At 36.8% G+C, this 20,864-nt stretch overlaps 1 protein-coding gene across 2 annotated transcripts in view; it reads right to left on the reverse strand.

Annotated features, from left to right (window-relative positions):
• LOC139941829 (band 4.1-like protein 4A) overlaps positions 1-20,864 on the reverse strand; it is a 50,880-nt gene that overhangs the window by 23,893 nt on the left and 6,123 nt on the right. For both annotated transcript variants that reach the window (XM_071938450.1, XM_071938451.1), the window contains exons 2-5: positions 12,873-12,977; positions 6,855-6,897; positions 5,715-5,891; positions 414-534 (exon numbers count right to left, since the gene is read on the reverse strand). In XM_071938450.1, the coding sequence (XP_071794551.1) occupies positions 414-534; positions 5,715-5,891; positions 6,855-6,897; positions 12,873-12,977 (446 nt within the window). The remainder of the gene's footprint in view (positions 1-413; positions 535-5,714; positions 5,892-6,854; positions 6,898-12,872; positions 12,978-20,864) is intronic.

Below are 20,864 nucleotides of genomic sequence, written 5' to 3' on the forward strand. Positions count from 1 at the left end.
AGAGTGGGGCACCAGTCGCAACAATGTAACCTGAATGGAATTGTGGCTGGTTACCTGTTTATGTTATCAATCCTTTTTGGTGCTTCGCAAATATATGTGCTTACAGGCTTTATGAAATTGGGCCCAGTTTGTAACCTCATTCTAGTAAGCAAGATTTTGTTGTGCTTATAGAGCTCTGTACTTTTGGTGCTCCGAACCGGGGTCCTAGTGTCGGAAAGTGAGGAAAGAATCCCAACCAAGCCTGTACGACTTACTTCTTGTGACTAGTCACGTCTCAAGTAGTTGCGACTTTGACACAAGTCGCGACTGATTTTTAATTCCCAAGATGCATTGTGGCATACTGTTTGCGCAGGCGCAATATAGTAAGGTTCTCTCAAGTGAAAAGGGCCATAGATCTTGAATTCTATACTCACTTGAGTTTTTTGTGTAGCTCCGTGATATGTTGCTCTAGTTCCGGTGTTTGACTCGGAATGAAACGGAACTCAGAGATGTAACCATCTGAATGCCTCGCTGGGTCGTAATCACCAAGCTCAGCTGTAAATGATTAACGCAAATATTAATAATTATAATTATGAAAATTAGATTCTTATGGGCCTATAGCACGCATAGCCATCACTCAGTGAATGCAAACAGATGCTTTTAAAGGCAGTGGACACTATTGGTAATTACTCAAAATAATTGTTAGCATAAAACCTTTCTTGATAACGAGTAATGGGGAGAGGTTGATAGTATAAAACATTGTGAGAAACAGCTCCCTCTGAAGTGACGTAGTTTTCGAGAAAGAAGTAACTTTCCACAAGTTTGATTTTGAGACCTCAGACTTAGAACTTGAGGTTCTGGAATCAAGCATCTGAAAGCACACAACTTTGTGTGACCATGGTGCGACAAGGGTGTTTTTTCTTTCTTCTATTTATCTCGCACTCCGACGACCAATTGTGCTCAAATTTTCACAGGTTTGTTATTTTGTGCATATATGTTGAGATACACCAAGTGATAAGACTGGTCTTTGACAATTACCAAAAGTGTTCAGTGTATTTAAGATACAGTATTTTCCAGCAAGGTATGTGGGACTACATTTTAATTATGAGACCTACTCCTTTTATAAAGCACCATGTAATGGTTTACAAGGTGCTGTGGCGCAGTATGCTGCCGATCAAACCAGGAACATCAGGGCAAACCCCTTGTCTTTTAAGTGCACTGGGTTCTTTTATGTGCGTTACACAACACACTGGACCAACGGCTTTATGTCTCATCGGAAGGGCGAAGCATTGTGGTTTTAAGGACACAGGTGTCCTGAGTGGGACTCGAACCCACACTCTGCTGATCAGAAACACCAGAGCTTGAGTCCGGTGCTCTTCACCGCTAGGCCATAACACGCCAATGATACATGTAGGTCTTCTTTTGACCTCAGTGAGGGGGAGATGTTTTTGCTTGTGACATCACCAGCGAGTAAGAAAGGATCTTGTCCAGAATATAATCTATATCATTCATCTACGACACTTTGAAACTAAAACTTGAATTAATAATGGCTGATAAATATATTATACTGAAATCGTGAAAAGTTGGCTGAAATAACAGACAGTCATATTAGTCAATGAATCAATATTTTTATAACCAAACAAAAAATAAACCCACCCACATGGCCCTGGTGCTATTTTTATAATTTTGTTCTCATCTATAGACATACACGTAAGACCTCTTTCACATGGTGGTGGTCACAATTCTTTTCATTCAACACACAATGGTGTACTAAAAATAACTCTATAGGTCTACTTGAGGTTTCTCAGTCGACTGCACAAAGATTTCATTGCAAAAGAAGTCTTTTTGAGAATTGGTGGACACTGTAGTAGATGTGCACTGAAGAATTTGGGTGTATACGGATGAATTTGCCCAAACCAAATAAATAGTGTTACAGTAGGCCTAATGCGTCCACCATATCTCAAAATGGCTTTAATCGCGTAGACGCGAATTCATAGAAATGGTTATTGGTGTCAAAAAGTATAATTCAGAGCAGAAATTGGGTGATAAGATCGTCCAAAAATGTAATTTTGTTTTAATTTAATTTTTTTTATATTTTTTTTTTTTTTTAAGTGTGTGCATTGTTAAATGTGGGCTGGTGAAAAAAAACTTGCAGGAGACCCAACTTTGTGGTTGACTCGTCCGGCGTGCGGGTAAAAACAAAAGGTTAAGAGAAACGCCTGCAAGTACATGGAGAGCAAGTCATGAACGAGCATAATACACAAGCCTATACAGTCATTCAGAGTAGAGTATAAAGGCAGTACCAGTAGAAGACAGATGAAAAAAGGCGCCCTCCCATGCCCAACAAGTCTATTATTAGTATTACTCTTATCACATAAAATAAGTTCATATTCCAGTGTAAAGTAGTCAATAGAAACACTTGTGGCATTCAGACAGTAAGTTTGCCAAGCTCATTAGCCCTTATCTAGGGGGGTTGTATCATGCAAACCTCCGAGTTCAGATTTTTAGTGAGTCTCAAAATGAACAATATTTACATTTTATATGAATGTGATGTACAAAGGCCAATGTGCTTAACAATGGATCCTAAACTCTGTTTGCAGAAACTTTGAGGTTTAGCCAAAAATAAATTATGTTAAGCGTTCCTGCTCGCTTCCTTTCTAAAGGCCGCCTCCTTTTTTGTTTTCATTTAAAGATAGATATATTATATAAATTTGAACAATCAAAGATGAAACAAATTAATTTTGAAAAACAGCCCAGTCAGGTGTCTTTAGAAATGTGTCACCCGACCAACTTGTGAAAAAAAAAAGTCATTCCTTTTTTTCAAAAAGGTAGGACACTAAACAATTTTTTTTGCCTTCACATCTCAGCGGTGAGCACTCATATTATATCATCTATCAGGAAAAAACCTCAGCAGCCTAAACTCTGATACCAGTATCTTTTATGTCAATAGATAAGGCCAGGTTGTTGGTTTGCAGTCAATGTTTACTCGCGCAATTATACTGATGATCCCTGCTGGAAATTCAGATAGAATTGTGGATTGCGAGAAATAAAATCTTGTTTTTGTACCTGATGAGTGGCACCAAACCTTTACAAGCCTAATGATAGGATTTTAAATTGTGCATGGTAGAGTACAATTTGGGCCCAATTTCACAGAGCTGCTTAAGCAGAAAATATTGCTTAACAATTGTCTGCTTAGCAGAAATGAGCAGGGTACCAGTCACAAATTGTACATGTGACATGGTAGTTTGGCTGTTAACCATATTATAGTAAGCATAATTTTGTTGTGCTTAGCAACTTTGTGTGCTTAAGCAGGATGGGCCAAGGTGAGACTTTGCAATAGCACCATGTGGAAATCTCTTTTGAGCCCATCCAGTACAGTATGCTAAAATATGCTTGTGACATTGTTTTACAAATTTTTCCCAAAACCTACAGCACCTCAGCAAGTAATATTAAGGTAAACTTTCTACCATCATTATCTTCAAACCGGTTTAGTTTAATGTAAATATGTGGACATTGTGTTTTGTGTCCCACAAAAAGTACCCAAACCCTTTAATGCCTAATGTTCATTCATTTCTGATGATACATAACGTATGGTGGCCCTGAAGGGACATCGCATCTCGCAAACGTGTGCGCATACGTATGCAATGTCGTGAAACAATTCGCGAATATGTGCGCACACGTATGCAATGTCGTGAAACAATTCGCAAATATGTGCGCACACGTATGCAATGTCGTGAAACAATTCGCGAATATGTGCGCACACGTATGCAATGTCGCGAAACAATTCGCGAATATGTGCGCACACGTCTGCGAATATTATTTGCGATGTCGTGAATTTTATTGCATACCATGTTGCATACCTTTGAATAAAATGTCTAATGATCTGGGGGGTTTCTTTCCAACAGTGAGATAAGCGGTAGTCATTGCAGCAGTAGTCTTTGTTGTGAGGCAAGCGAGGCGTGTGGTCGTCCTTGGCCTGGTGCCAAGTTCCTGGGTATACACATGCTTTACAGAGGGAGCCTGCTGTAGCGCCACAGTACTCCCTAGATCGGTAACAAATTATCCACAACTATGACATCATCCTAATGGTATGCAACATGGCATGCAATAAAATTCACGACATTGTAAAACAAATCGCACTCGTGTGCGCACATATTCACGATTTGGTTCACGAAATTGCATACGTGTGCGCACATATTCACGATTTGGTTCACGAGATTGCATACGTGTGCGCACATATTCGCGATTTGTTTCACGACATTGCATACGTGTGCGCACATATTCGCGAATTGTTTCACGACATTGCATACGTGTGCGCACATATTCGCGAATTGTTTCACGATATTGTATACGTGTGCGCATATATTCGCGATTTGTTTCACGACATTGCATACGTGTGCGCACACGTTTGCGTTATGCGATGTCCCTTCGGGGCCACCATAATAACGAACCTTAGACTCTCTGGAGGCAGAGGTATTTTTTAGGAGGGGCAGGTTTGTTCAGTACTTGTTGGACTTTGGGTACAGTTCAAGTACCCGGGCTAGTCCTTTTTTCGAGGTTAAAGAGGTACTTGAAAGCTACAGCATATGGGAAGATCATAAAGAGCTGCTCCTTCAAGTCAACAATTGAACAATACTGTAGGGAGGCATTGGGACTAAAAACATATCGTGGAAATCTGTTTCCTTTTTGTAGGGCCTACATCCCCTACAGCAATTTTGCATAGCTTTTTATATCGATTTTTCGGAATTCGGGAGACTTCTCAGTTCTGAAGGGAACTGTCCTAATTTTTAACTACTACCCGGGTGAAAGGTAGAAACTCATCCGGAACTACTTCTTTAGCTTTTAGTGGATCGTTATTAACTTCATTTACCGCTAAGTGAGTTCTTAATTTGTCTCAACATTTCGACTAGCTTGCTCTAGTCATTGTCAGGAGACCATTAAATAAACCACTGGTCACTCTTTTTATCAACACATTGACATCCTTGTAACTTTACACCTTATTCATCCAGGTTTAGAATTTTTGCCACAGGCGCCATTTCGTCTTCGCAACGATGACCCCCATTGGCATTTTTCCGGTTTCCCTTTTTATTTGATTGGATGTAAAGAACAACAGTCTTGATGTTGACTTTTCTCAGCCAAAGATGATGGGTGTTTTGAAAGAGCATAATGGAAAATAACAACAGCGGAATGAATAGATTGGAGAATACAATGGCTGGCATGCGTTTAATGGGACTCGAGAGTTGACTTTAACACAATACAAATTGACTCGGCATTTTAATTGTGTATAAAGAAACGTCCTGAATTCAATACCTGTAATTTGTTATAATTTAGAATAGATTCTATTAGGCCAAACTAAAATAAAAACATGTTTAGCATCACCGCCTGCTTCCTTTGTAGGGGCTACCTTTTAAATAACAAAAGTAAGGATAGGTGTAATTGATCTCCCCCCCCCAAAAAAAAAAAAAAAAAAAAAAAAAGAATTTTGAAAAAATATCATCAATTATGGTCGTCTAGATACCAGTTCTATTATGATAAATAAATGTTGTCTCCTCTAAAGTTATGTTCGTAACATTGTTTTACTAATTTCTAAAAAACTACAGCACCTCAGGGAGTAATATTTTAAGGTACCATCATCACTTCAAACCATGTAAGTTTAATGTAAATCTTTTGCGTTGTGTACAAAAAGTACCCAAACCCTTTAAACAGAAACAAATTATATAATAATGTAGACTTACACTGAGTGGAATAAGCACAAAGCTCTGCTGCAGCATGAAATGAACATGGTAACCGTCCTTGCAGCATGTCCATCCTAAGCTGTAGAAAGAACTGGTACCTTGTCACCTCCTCCTTCAGCTTACATGGATTCTCCATGTAGAATTTGACGCCAAAATACAGCATATATGGTGGGCCATCTGAAGACAAAGGAGACAGAGTAAGAAAGTGTGACTTTAGGCTTCACGTCTTTTCTAACCCCAAATGAACTTGCAACTCTTTTCTTGTTTTTCAAAAAAATAACTTCTCATCCTCAGATCTTAAATATTTACCTTTCAAACTTACTGTAACATTTTGATTCATTTATTTTTCATTTTTATTCTGGTTGTGAAGCCAAGGACTCTCAGAAAAGCAAACTTTATCACAAGCCAAAAAAACCAACGGAGAGAAGACAAGGAAGGAGTTTTCCGTGTTTTAAGGCCGAGTCACACTGCAGCGATAACGAAAACGATAGTATGCGTTCTCTTGTGTCGTTATCGTTATCGTTATCGTTATCGCTGCAGTGGGACCGGGCCTTAAGATGTGGAAGGAACACTCCAGAGAGTTATTCCAGGTAAAACTCATGCAGTCAGAGAGGGACATCCACATAGTGCCCCCGGTGAGATTCAATCCCAGGTCTCACCCCCAATTCATACTTCTTGCGAATGCGAATGCGATACAAATTTTGACAGGGCTGTTTTTGCAGCGAATGTATTTCGCAGGAGTAAAATATGAGCCATAAGTCAACTGACACTATTAATTCCATGCGATTTTGTGACGTCAAAATTCACATCGCGATCACAATCGCAGAAGTAAGAAGTGGGCTTCAGGTAGAAGGTGAGGAAAGTTACTACTATGCATTGCTACCCTGACCTGAATTACTTTCTTCTTCAGTAGCAGTTTAACGTATTACCAGTACTATGCATCTTCCCTTTAAAAAAAAACAACCAAGTATTTTGAGGAAAACCACATAATTGTGAGACTTAATTCACATTCCATTACAAAGTATAGCATTTCAAGCGTGTACTTCAAAAAGGTGGAATGGACCTATACATTAAATAAATTATAAATTCAAGCTATTTTTTTCTCTCCATACAATACAAGATATTTCACATAATACTTACTTTTGATTTGTTTGCTGATTGCTTTGTTGGGGTCTAACCAATGCTGAAGAAAAGAACACAAAGAGAAAATTTTAATTGAAAAATCTTGAAGAACAAAAATAAAAGGTTGAGAAATCTTGCTCAAGACCATAAGGAATTGTGTGTATTCATGTAAGGCCAAATAAAAACAAAAACATGTTTAGCGTCCTGCCTTTTGAAAAAAAGAAAGGAGGAAGAGGGCCCTTTTACTTTTCTTTTCTTCCAAAAAAAGGATGCCGTCACATTTTTCAAGACATTGCTAGAATCATGCTAATTTTGACATTTATTTGTTTCGTCAAGGATCGATAAAAATGTACCTTTTTAATTTAACAAAAAACAAACAAACAAACAAACAAACAAAAAAGCAAGTGGCCTCTAGGCACTGGACACTATTGGTAACTACTCAAACAATTGTTAGAATAAAAACTTCATTGGTAAAAACAATGGAAATTAATTGGTAATTGTCAAAGGCTTTAATTCTCACTTGGTGTATCCCAACATGTGCATGAAATAACAACATGTGACAATGTTGGCTCAGTTGGTCATCGAATTTGCAAGAAAATAATAAAGGAAAAACACACCCTTGTTGCACAAGTTTGTGTGCTTTCAGATGCGTAATAAAAGGCTTCAGCTGAAGTCTCTTATTTTTTGAGTGAGAAATTACCTCTTTCTCAAGAACTATATTACTTCAGAGGGAGCCGTTTCTCACAATGTTTTAAATGTATACTCATCAACAGCTCTCCATTGCTCGTTACCAAATAGGTTTTTATGCTCACAATATTATTTCCAGTAGTTACCAACTACTTTTTAGTAGTGCCAGTGCATTTGACTTTTTAGAAACGTTGCCTAAATTCTAAACAAGAAACGATAAGGTAACATGTCTAGGCCTATCCTGTGTATATCAGTGATCATATTCCCCTAGGCTAAAGAGCATGAGTCCCTAGCTCAGACACCTTGCCAGACTTCAGACTAAACTATGTCTTGATAACAATAAAGTCACAGTCAAATCCCCGTCCATTGAAGGACACGCTACACGACTACATTCTAAAATCTAAATTATAATTTGCCTAGGGAGTTACTTTATGATAATCCTGTCAGAGAATGTAGAGACGTGTAATAAAGAATATGACTGCGATGGTGTTTTTTTTGGTCATTCTTCGGGACAAATCAATCTTTTCATGATAGAAACTTCAGGAATGCTGAAAATAGAGATCTTGTTGACATTCCATACACTTCAGCGACAGCCAGTGTTACACTACGTACACTCCTACTGGACAGGGTAGGCCTGTTTTCAATGGTGTTATTATTTCTACACCGCACCCACACACCCACTTACAGAAGCCAATGTAAAACCTTGGCAATATAAATGTCAAAACTGTGGTTGTACAATTTGTGATAGACCAACCCACAAAATGTTTTGTAAATTCTATCAAACTGTTACTCCAGGACTTCTTGAATAACAGGACCCAATAGTTTGTTCAATTTTATAATGTAAGCCATTATTCAAAAAAAAGGTAATGTAACCACTTAGTCAGTATTTTGAATCAAAGATTATTTTAATTTTATTTTAATTATGCTATATTACCTATGCAGTTGTTATCTTCTTGTATTTTAGTCACACACCCACTAGCCAATGTTGAGGTAGAGTTTGAAATGTCAAATCCCATGATTATACAGTGCGTGATAGTAAACCACACAAAGTGTTGTAAATTATATGCTCAAATTCTTAGTCAGGACAATGTTTTGAATAAAATTACAAAATAATTTGTTCACTGTCCATTTTGTAAATATTTAAGCCTATTATAAATTCATCAATAGGGTAATAATGTCAATGTAGCTGTAAATATTGAGTTAAAACTCCTCTAAATAATTGTCAGTTTCTGGCCTTTTAAAAAATTATGGGTGGGTTGGTGGGTCAAAAGAAATAGTACTGAAAGTCAAAATTCAGTTTTTAATGTGGGAGGAAAACTATAACTGAAATTCAAAATTAAGTTTTTAGATGTGGGAGGAAAACTGGGGGATATGGCCTAACTAGTACTTTTGGGCAAGGATATGTTTATATAAATAAACAAAATAAGAATACACAAAAAAAACAGCTGGGCAAGATTGTCAATTTCATTCGTGATTCAACTAGAAAAAGTTATTTGTTTAAGCCAGGAAAAGCTATTGAAAACTATACCTATATTGGAGACCTTTGATCTAAAATATCTGGTTCAATTACTTTGTTCTTCAGTGGTGTAGTTTTGAACGTGACTCAATCATTACCCGGAAAAGCAGTGCTATATTGTGTTAACACTTGCACCCAAAATGTCAAGAAGTCAAACTAACAAAAACACCTCTCTAAAGTGTACAGAAACGTTGGATAAACATGTATACCATAGGGGTATGTACATTGTACACTAACAGGGTTAGACTCACATATTTTGGATATCGGCCTACTTATTGGACAAACTAGTTAAAGACAGTGGACACTATTGGTAATTGTCAAAGACCAGTCTTCTCACTTGGTGTATCTCAATATATGCATAAAATAACAAACCTGTGAAAATTTCAGCTCAATCAGTCGTCGAAGTTGCGAGATATTAATAATGAAAGGAAAAACACCCTCGTCACACGAAGTTGTGTGCGTTTAGATGGTTGATTTCAAGACCTCAAGTTCTACCTCTGAGGTCTCAAAATCAAATTCGTGGAAAATCACTTCTTTATCGAAAACTGTGTCACTTCAGAGGGAGCCGTTTCTCACAATGTTTTATACCACCAACCTCTCCCCATTACTCGTCACCAAGTAAGGTTTTATGCTAATAATTATTTTAAGAAATTACCAATAGTGTCCACTGCCTTTAATTGTTACCAACGCTACTGTAATCCACTCTAGTACAAACATTCTCAAATATGCATCCCTGTGGAGACATCTTTTGTTCTTTCCATTGTCCCTGTACTTAAAGGAACGTTACAGAGTTGGTAAGAAACAAAATCGTGAAAACCGCAGATTTACATAAAACTTACACGGTCTAATGATGATGATAAAAGAAAACATCCCTTGAAATATTTCTGTCTGAAACTTCATATTTGATGAGAAATAAATAATATAATTTCGCGTTTGGAGTTTATCGCTCAGTGAGCGTTTTACTCATTTTTTTTTTTGGCATCGATGCAATGCAAAATTTGTAATGGGTTTTTCACTATTTTCTCGTGATCCAGAAGGCCGATCGATCTCAAACTTCTACAGGTTTGTCAGTTTATGTATATAGTGGATTACATGAAGTGCTTACACTGCCAGCAACTTATTTGCTAGCAAAACCAACTCTGTAATGTTCCTTTAAAATTGTCCCATAGACTTTGTACATGTGGAATCCTTTTATTTTCCCAAGTTTGTTTTTTCCTTGGTCTCCGGAAGGTACCAAATACGAGAGCTTTTGATCACGCATTATTAGTTTGACAAAAAATAACCTAAAAACTAAAAGAATTTTAAAACTGCATACTGATTTGAGTTGCTAACATTACAAACAGCATTGACATAAAAACCTTCATTGAGCAAACTGGGCATTTTAGTCTCAATGGGGAAACGATGTCCCTTGTGTTGTGTAGCAGAGCAAAACCCTCCACCAAGTATCAGTTTCTACCATCATTGAGCTCTATTACACAAATCGTGATTTGCAACCTCAGTATTGGCATTCGGTGTGCTCAAAACAAGTGCTTTTGGCTGTGCAAAATCGCAGGACGAAATTGTTCCCTGCTCAAGATAATTATAAAGAAAACTCCACAAGCTTAATTTATTATTAAAAAGTTCATTGCTCATACAGAGAATGACTCCAAAAACAAATACGTCAAACTGAGAATTGTACATTTCTGTCATTTTAACGACTGAGATTTTTCAAAAGACTTCACACTTCACTCTTAGTCTACCAGTGAAACAACTAAATGGTAAAAAGACTACATTTACACTAGGCTAGGCCCTACACATAGTTCAAAGCTTAAAATAAAAAAAATACCTACAAAACTACACATTCCCAAGTTAAAAAAACACACAAAAATGCCCCAAAAAATTCATGAAAATAAACAGTTCAGATATAAATCAGTTTGAAAGATAAACATCAAGTCAAGTTGATAAAGCGTCCTGCCGGGTTCGTTGTGATTTCAAGTCAGCCTTGCCAAGTGCAAGGTCAGCAAATCAAACGAATCAAGGTTGACATATTTCTTTTTTTGTTCCGAACACGTACCTCCAAAATAGATCCCTGTATTTAGCCATTGGGTGACACACTCCAGCAGTTTTTATATTGACTCAGTGTTCCTTTTTTTTAATTTCCATTAACTGCCTTGAAATTGAATTAGTCTGAGTGTCATTCATATTGAGAATTTTTAATTTGTGGGGAGGAACTGTGCGTTTGTTGTAGATGTAGAATTGATGTGTTTTTTTTTATGGCTGTGTTATTTATTGTGATTGCAATACTGCACATAGGGATAGAAAAATTAACTGATTGTAGAGAGATCCAACTATCTTAAAGCCATTATACACTTTCAGTAAACAGTATTGTCCAAGTCCCACACTTGGTGTATCACAACTTATATATAAAATAACAAACCTGTGAAAATTTAGGCCCAATCAGTCATCAGAGTCGGGAAAAAATAACGGGAAAACCCACTCTTGTTTCCGCACGTTTCGCCAGGTCATGACATGTGTTTAAAATAAATCCGTAATTCTCGCTATCGAGAATTGATATTGTTTTAATGTGTTCTCAAAAAGTAAAGCATTTCATGGAATAATATTTCACGAGAAGTCTTTCACCATTACCTTCTGTAAACCCTGTAAATTATTTGTAAATCTGTGAACTTTTTTTTCTTTTTTCTGTACCGAAAGTGTATAATGGCTTTAAAGGAACATTACAGAATTTTGGTTTTGCTAACAAAATAGTAGCTGGCAGTGAAAAAGCACTTCATGTTATCCACCACATACATAAACTGACAAACCTGTCGAAGTTTGTGATCAATCAGCCATCTGGGTCACGAGAAAATAGTGAAAAACCGATTACACATTTTGCATGACATCAATGCAAAAAAAAAGAAAAGGAATCATATGCTCACTGAGCGATAAACTCCAAATGCGAAATTAGATTGTTTGTTTCTCATCAAATATGACATTTCAGACAGAAATATTTCAAGGGATGTTTTTAACTATCATCATCGTTAGACCGTGTAAGTTTTATGTAAATCTGTGATCTTCACAATTTGTTTTGTTACCAATTCTTTAATGTTTCTTTAAATCAGTGAGTGAGTCATTTCTTTTGCATAATCATGGACGGTTATTTATAGAGCATACAGCGTGTTAGCCACGAGGTCCTTGCGCTGTGTTACATTTCATGCATTATCTGTGTCACAGAATGATTCATCGTACATGTACACTGGATTCGACTCGAAAAGAAAATATGCCATGCACAAATTTTCACACACAAAAAATCTTAAACTGAAGACAGTAAGAAGTTACAGTAAAATCGTATGGCCTAATCATTTAGACAGTAAAAATCAATCAATTAATGAACCGCACAAGCAAGCGCCAAATTTCTTCACTAGCTGTTTAAGGGCAGAATGGAGTTTGCCAGTGGAGTTTATATGCACAAGCCAAATTTTAAAAAATACCAGTCGATCGTCCGGATTTTTCAAAAAAGAGGATGAGGGCCTTACTATTTACTATTTACTATTTTTTTTTCAAGATGGGAAAAGCTCCTAGGCAAGTCCTTTTGAAAAGATGGGTAAAAAAATAAAAACCCTTTTTTTTTTTTACAAAAATAAAAAAATAGTAAATAGTAAAAAAAGTGTGCGGCCCCAAAAAAGGATGCGGGCGGGGACGATGAACTAGTATTTTTATTTTTATTTGGCCTAACCAATGAAATAAGCTTGACATAAGCGCATAATTCCATGCTTCCGCAAGCACCGCCTCTTTGCTTTCCAGTAAGCAGAGCCATGAAATTGGGCCCCGTTGAAGCAGGTGATTTTGATACTAACCGTTTGATTTTGTGAATCCAGGTAGCGAAGTCCAAAGTAATCTGCCTCGAGTAGATTCAACCTCTGGTAGACTTTGTCCAATAGCACACTGCCTTTGGTATTTTTCTGTAAACAGACAATAACAAGACAAGAAATGCATAAATACCTTGCAAGCTGTGTTGTTTGCTTTGTTTTTTAAAGGGGAAGGGTACCATGGCTTTTTCTCCTCGGTGAGGGGCACACCCTATGAGGAAATTGTACATTTGTACTGGAGCATTTTAAGGGCACAAATGCTTGACATGGGGGGAATGGAGGCAATTGACTTTGTTGCCTCCGTGAAGTATCAGGCCTGAACACATTAGGTCAATGGGGAACAAGCAATTTAGAGAAGATTCCTTAGACTTTAATACTCAACAAAATTGAAAGATATTTATTAGTACCAGACTCAACGTCAACAGTTTAAAATAGTAAATTCATTTATAACAGTACGGTGATATTTGATTGAGAAAAAAAATCACACAAGATGACCACTCAGACAAATTGTGAGCTTACTACATATAGACCAACGTTAAAATCACTGGTTTTCAGGCTAGGGGGCCTTGTGTAGAATTCAAGCCCTGAAATTAGAAGGAATTAAACCCTCATAGGGAAAAATTGCAATATCTTAACAAGATTGTTTTCACAAAATCTTATTCTAAACAAAACATAAAATTCCATCCATAATGCTCAATTTATGCCGTACTTTCCAGACATAATTCTTATTAAAGCATTTATAATTCAGATTTAAAACCTCAGAATAGGTTTTTATAGGTCAACGTTTGCATCATGTAGTGAAGAAAGAATTCAAACTGAGCAATATTGTTTCCATTGAACAGTCACGTTTGCCCAGCGGGGTGTTTTTCAAATGTCATGGCAGTCGCACAAAAGAGTACAAGATGTAGTAGGGGTAATGACCAGGTAGTATTGACGTTAATACTTAGTGTCTACGTTGATTCTATTAAAAGATTATGTAAAACGTAGTTTTTTTTTACAGAACAGCACAAACAATTTCTATTGATTGACCTCTTGTTGAATTTCGAACAGAGATGTCTAGAAGCTGAGAAATTGGAAGGAGTCTTGAAATGGAAGGGACTGGAAAACTCTTATCAATTCAGATATGAATTGGAAAAATCTTGGTACAGTGTACATTGTACATGTAGATAAATATACAATGAATTTTCATTCTGAGAGCTTTTTAGGTGGGAAAAAATTTCAGGTGGAAATAACATCATGTGAAAATGTTTTATCTGAAGTATCAGTCAGAAAACTATTTTGTTAGAATCAATCTCTCATATTCTAGAAATTATTCTAAAATTAAATGAGCTTAATAACGTACTTCTTGACACAAATAATGCACTGTATCCCAAACTGTTTAAATTCTCAAGAAACAGTTGCAGTGGCATTGACGATTTGATGAAAGAACGAAATAAGAATTTCAAAAGTTTGGCCAGATCAGACTGTTGTAAAGCACAATTAATATAAACCGTACTTGTTAAACCCCATATATTCAAAATTCAGTATTCCAACAACACTGAATGATACCCTATGATTTGACGATTGTACCAACCCCGATTGGACAGTCCCAACTCCGAAAAACAAAACTTTGCAAAAGAATATCTAATGGCCTGACATTTAGACCCATGCAGAGCCTTTCCCAAAGGCCTTTGAGAAAGACTCTGCTAGGGTCAAATCATCAGACCAAACTATTTTCTGCATTAATACCATACATGTGTCTAGGCTCTTTCATGACAGCTAATCATATTTTCTTAGTATAATTTTGTAAGAAGTTTAGACAGGCCCAACTTAAGTGAGTTAAGGGCTAGGTAATTTCGTGTCCCAACTATTGTTCAAGGATGTAAAGTTACTCATGTTGGGTCTTCCAGTAGCAGCCTTGCAATAATCTCTAAATCCAACCAGATTGGGTTATCAGCAGGGAACCACAGACTTGTACAATGTATATATATAGGATCAAATTTGCTACAGTTTTCAGGGCAAGAGAGGTACAATCTAATTGACCCAAACACTAACACTCACTCCGGGTACTTTTCGTATGTATACGGTTTTCAGGTGTTCTTGTGAGACTTTGTTTGTTTCAATATAAATAGAATTATCCCAGTATGTAATAACAATTCGGCAAACTTCAATAGAAAGTTTTCCAGAGAGGGTGGTCCTTAGTGTTTTTGGAGTTTTATTGGAGTAAAATCTACAATTACAAGGCATTTGATGATTCTCAGCTCAGTGAAGAACTAGTTGTTGACCTACAGACATCCCTATATTATTTTGATCATGAGTAAGAAATAAATTTTTTACAAGTGTAACTTTCAGTGTTTAGAAATTGGATCATAAAAGTAACTGTGAGAAAACATGAGAAGATGTAGGCCTCAAAACAACCCACTAGTACCCGCAGCGAATGCCGTGTTGCCATTTGCTTTTGATGTAGCGCCCTCTGCAAGGTTCCAATAGAAACTTACAATTACCCCATACAATAAATTCCTGTTTACCAGATGAAAACTGCTGTGCCCCTTCAAAATCGAAGTTCAAGGCCTGACATTACAAAGTAGAAGTAATACATAACCAACTGTTTCTTTGTTGACAAAGGTTTGTTTTTAAAATGAAGTACCGGTAAGCATCATTCGGCTATAAGACATAAAGTAAAAAATGATGTTTCAGTGCTGGATTGTAATTTCCTACTCGTATTGATCAAAAGGTTGATAAAATTTAATCAACACCCACAAGTAAAAAATTTTCTCAGAAACTGCATGCTTTTTTTTTTTGCTAACCGTTACAATTTGTATCCAGCGTAAAATTTGAGCCCTGGTTCTTATAGCCCTGAGCTGATAAGTTGTACTTCTTATTTAAATTGTTTAGAAGGTGCTTAGTCTTACTTACTCCTCCCAAAATAAATGCTGGCATCTTCTACTGCGAAAGGACTCAAGAAGACTAAACGATCAATCAATACACTCAGTCAATACTTTAAATAAGACAACCTAACTGATCAATCCTGAGCATCGATTATTATCCGAACTGATTGAACAAAAAGGACCATCGAAAACACCCAAACAATGGACAAGGGCTGACAAAAAAGTAGACAAATTACTTTAAACAATTAACACCATTACCGACTTTTTAAAGATATATCTTTGTTTGCTGAAGTCTATAATCAATTCTACCCACAGGGCATAAAGGATAAGTGTGGATTAACATGGATTATCTTCTCTTCTTGTAAGCCGCTTTGGATTAGATAACCTGTCTGGCCAGAGTAGTAGGTTAGGTTTGTGGAGCGGGTTTAATAATTCAGTTTCTTATCTTCTTGTCAGGGGTCAACCTGCTACTGTCAGTCTGTGTAGCTGCAAATTATGAAATGAACACAATAGACCTTTTCACTCTACAGTCTCCATTTTGAACCACGTTGAAGCCTACCCAAGTCCTCTCTGGTTCTGGTCTTTACCTGAACCGGCTAATGCATGAACCGTAACGGTTCACGCAGAAAAATGCAATTTTGATCCAGATTGAGATTTTCAACCCTTGTCCCTGCCAGGATTGATTTCTACCCGGCTAGAGCATGCTACCCAGATCGGAGGCGGGTTGAAATGTTCAAAGTGTGAAACAGGGTGAACAAAATCAGGCTCGGAACCGGTTCCGACGCTGAGATTTTGGATTTTGTGAAAAGGCATAATACTGATATAGGCCTAAAACACAAAATAACATATGACGCATGATGCAGTTCAGAATGTTGTACCAAAATAAAAACAGCCCTAACTCCTTTATGTAGTCCTTCAGTTGTAGGGCCTGGTGCGCGCCTGGAATTAAACAACGGCACAGCAATTGGCATGGTGCCCTGTGCTTTTATTTTACTGATGGTGCACTTTGCAAAAATTGAATACAATTTTACATTTTCCTCATGCCCCTTATGTGCCCCTTCAAGAACGAAATTCAAGGCCAATACAAATCCTTCAGAGCACTTTACTGACTGAAATACATTAAAAAATTACCATCTTTGAAAACTTCCATTTACTATTAAATTGAAGGAAAAAAAATTGGTATTAACTGTATATTCCTTTCTCCATGGTTGTGTGTTTTTCTTGAAAACTAGCGGATGTAAAACAATGTATTCCCAAAACCTATGATGACACCTTTTTTGTGGTTCAAACATTCCAATATTGTCCAAGAGTCTGGTTGACCCAGTTGGTCTAACGCTTTGGAGACTAGATGTCTATATTGTCAAGAACAATTAGATACACACCATTTGGTACCAACAACTGGTCAGAGTTGTGTCATGGGAAATTTGCACAATATGCCTTGATGGGTGACTGGTATAGAAATTTACTTTACTTATACTGCAGTATGCATTTAATTACCAGTGGACTATTTCCCTTAAAGGAACACGTTGCCTTGGATTGGTCGAGTTGGTCTTCGAAAAGCGTTTGTAACCATTTGTAATAAAATTGATATGGTTAGAAAGATGTTGTAAAAGTAGAATACAATGATCTACACAAACATGCCTCGAAATTGTGTGGTTTTCGTTTTACCTCGTCGACTAACACGGTTGGCCATTTATGGGAGTCAAAAAGTTGACTCCCATAAATGGCCGACCGTGTTAATTCGCGATGAAAATGAAAAACCGTGCAATTTTGAGTGATACTTGTGTGGATCATTATATTCTACTTTTAAAACATCTTTCCAACCATATACATTTCATAACAAACGGTTTCAAACGGTTTTTTATAGACCAACTCGTCCGATCCAAGGCAACGTGTTCCTTTAATAGCACAACTTGTATATTGCTAGTCAGAGTGCCAAAAAGGCATCTCAAATTTTGTTTGGGGCACAACAAGTTTCCTCTAAGGTAAATGGGGCATGGGTCATTTCAAGGACTACATGTACCAACCATAGAGTAAGGACTACCAACCCACCGAGAATGTGTCCAAGTAACAGTTAGGCCCAATAGCCTAATGGTACTGCAGGGCTGTATACTTCGTTTTTGAAAGAGCAAGGGCACCAAGGCATTTTCTTCTTGGTAAAGGGCACCCTATGATGAAATTGCAAATTTGTACTGGAGCATTTCTAGGGCACCAAGGCAATGAACAGGGGACATCAAGGCAATCGCCTTTATTGCCTCCGTGAAGTATCAGGCCTGGGTACTGTAAATTCCAAACACTTCAATGCTGAATATATTGTTAATAAAGTGGAGTTACATGTATACTTTGAATATGAATTGGAAGACCTTGAAGAAGAAAAGACTGAATATAAAATGCAACCACTTGATGCAGGGTCAGACAGATCAACACCAGGGGTAACAGCAAGGTCTTCAAATACTATTCAGACATGAATAGAAAACTGAACCACAAGTGTTTGCTTAAACGTGTAATTTCTCTGCAATCCACACATAATATTGAAACAATATTTGTCAATTAGTCAAGCAATGGGAAATCTTTACTCAGGTCTGATTATTGTGGACGTTAGCGGTCAATTAAGCAGTGATTAATTGCTGGGATGGTGAAGGGTAGTGTAGCAACCCAAGCAATTACAGGCACTGGATTAATTTATAGAATGAAGAATGTTGTGAAATTAAGTCCCCAGTGACTCGTCCTACTTCATTCCTGATGTAGCGTTCCAGCTCCATAATGTACAGATTAAAACCTCAAATCGGAATATTCTTGATACAAAAATTGTTTATGTATCCCAAAATCACACTAATTTAAGTGCATTTTTCCTTCTAATCAACTTCATGTGATTTGGAAGAATTTTTTTCCATTGACTAGTGTGTTAGCTAGGGTGTCTGGCTGGTCTTTTGGACACCCTGTTTTAAATATGGACACCTATTTGTTTGTCATTTACATGTTTGTGTATTGTACATGTATGTCAACAATTTGGACACCCCATCTTTTAAATTACCAGCAAATTCCGGCTAAAACCTTGGAGTCACGTGAATAAAAATAAAAAGTCTCATGCTATTTTAAACAGCAAGTTGTTTGCAATCGTTGAAAGACGGAGTACAAGTCAAGTGTCTCACGTTTTTATGCACACTCTATCTTCACATTCACAAACCGTGAAAACACATTGACTGCGGAACAGAGCGGACAAACATTATTGATTTTTCAATCCTTAGAACTAGCTGAACAGATAACCCAGAGACTCTAAAGAGGACTTTGTAGACATTACATAGTGTAGATTTAGTTGTATTGTAAGAAAACACACACACACACACAAACAATGTAAGGTCAAAAAGATCTTTGGCGTACTATTTTCTGTAAACCCAACAACAAAATACCAGCCATTTTGATATACTTAGGGTTATTTGTACAATGGATCGTTCCAAATTCTGTACATGTATCTCCATGTTCAGTCCAACACCTTTCTGTCCAAACTGATGGAGTCTTATCTAGTGTACATGCACAACTTTTTATGGAAAACAACAGATTAACTTAAAGGCAGTGAACACTATTGGTAATTACTCAAAATAATTATTAGCATAAAACCTTTCTTGGTGACAAGTAATGGGGAGAGGTTGATGGTATAAAACATTGTGAAAAAACGGCTCCCTCTGAAGTGACATAATTTTCAAGAAAAAAGTAATTTTCCACGAATTTGATTTCGAGACCTTATAAATTTAGAATTTGAGGTCTCGAAATCAAGCATCTGAAAGCACACAACTTCGTGTGACCATGGTGCGACAGGGTTGTTTTTTTATTTCATTAATATCTCGCAACTTCGACGACCGATTGAGCTCAAATTTTCACAGGTTTGTTATTACACCAACTGTGAAGACTAGTCTTTGACAATTACCAATAGTGTCCACTGTCTTTAACTGGTATGGGAAAAGAGCAGGTACACATGTAGTGTTGGGACTCGGGAACTCTTAATGTTCATTGACAATTATTGTTTTTAAAAGCATGCTTTAATAATTTTTACTTTGATTCACACTGAGATGCTGAGATTAAACACATTAAGTTTTTATAACAATTGCCAACATTTTTTAATTTTTTTTTTTAAAACCAAAAAAATGTTTTTTTATTTTTATTTTAAATGGTTACAACAAGCAGAGTTCCTTGCATGGAGGAAGACAAAAGTTGTGTCTTTCATGTGACCTGAACCCATGTGAGGTCAGTGAACAGGTGGAAGTGAGAAACAACTGGTGGAAGTGAGAAACATCTGTACATCAATCAATGGGGTTGTTTATATAGCTGTGATAACAAACTCTACAGAGCAAGTAACTTCATACCCTAGCTCTCTGTTTCATACATTGCTCTATGGACTGATGAGAGGTACCAATCATCAGCCTCTAAAACACTTCAAACTGTATTCATAATATCTCTGACAAAAAAAAAAATAAACATAATTTTCTTGTCCAAAATATGGCCAAATAATTTCCATCAGATGCAAGTATCCATGAACCAATTTATGTTGGCTTTAACCTTGTTCACCAATGTTTTAGTCACCAATGTTTTAAAAAGATTATAATTAAAAACCAAAATAAATATTCTTTATTTTCCCGATGCAAATTTAACATCAAAAGGAAAAAGTTTATCATAGTAACTCTATTTCTTCCATGCATCGTACAAGCATGGTTGTAGAAATGATACAAGGTGGTTTTTCATTTCATAAACACTGATGAGGGTGGAAACTCCAATGGCTTACCTACATTCTCTAACATTATAATAATGGAAGTATACTAGCATAGAATGCTTTGGACATTACAAAGTGAACTTGATACTGCCAGTCTTATCCAGTTTATAAATAGAGTACTGGTGTAATTTTCATCTCCTGGGTTGGCCATTCATAAATCAGACCCCCTCTAAACGAAAACATCAACACCCACAGGGTATTGCATTACAATTGAATTACAATAGCCACTAATCAAGAGGGAAAACAAGCACATTAAATTAAAGGTGACAGAGCAGCTTTCAGTGCTCTGCTGGCCAAATGCCAGTTTAAAGGCAGTGGACACTATTGGTTATTACTCAAAATAATTAT

This window comes from Asterias amurensis, chromosome 9, assembly GCF_032118995.1.
Source record: "Asterias amurensis chromosome 9, ASM3211899v1".
Taxonomy (NCBI): Eukaryota; Metazoa; Echinodermata; class Asteroidea; order Forcipulatida; family Asteriidae; genus Asterias; species Asterias amurensis.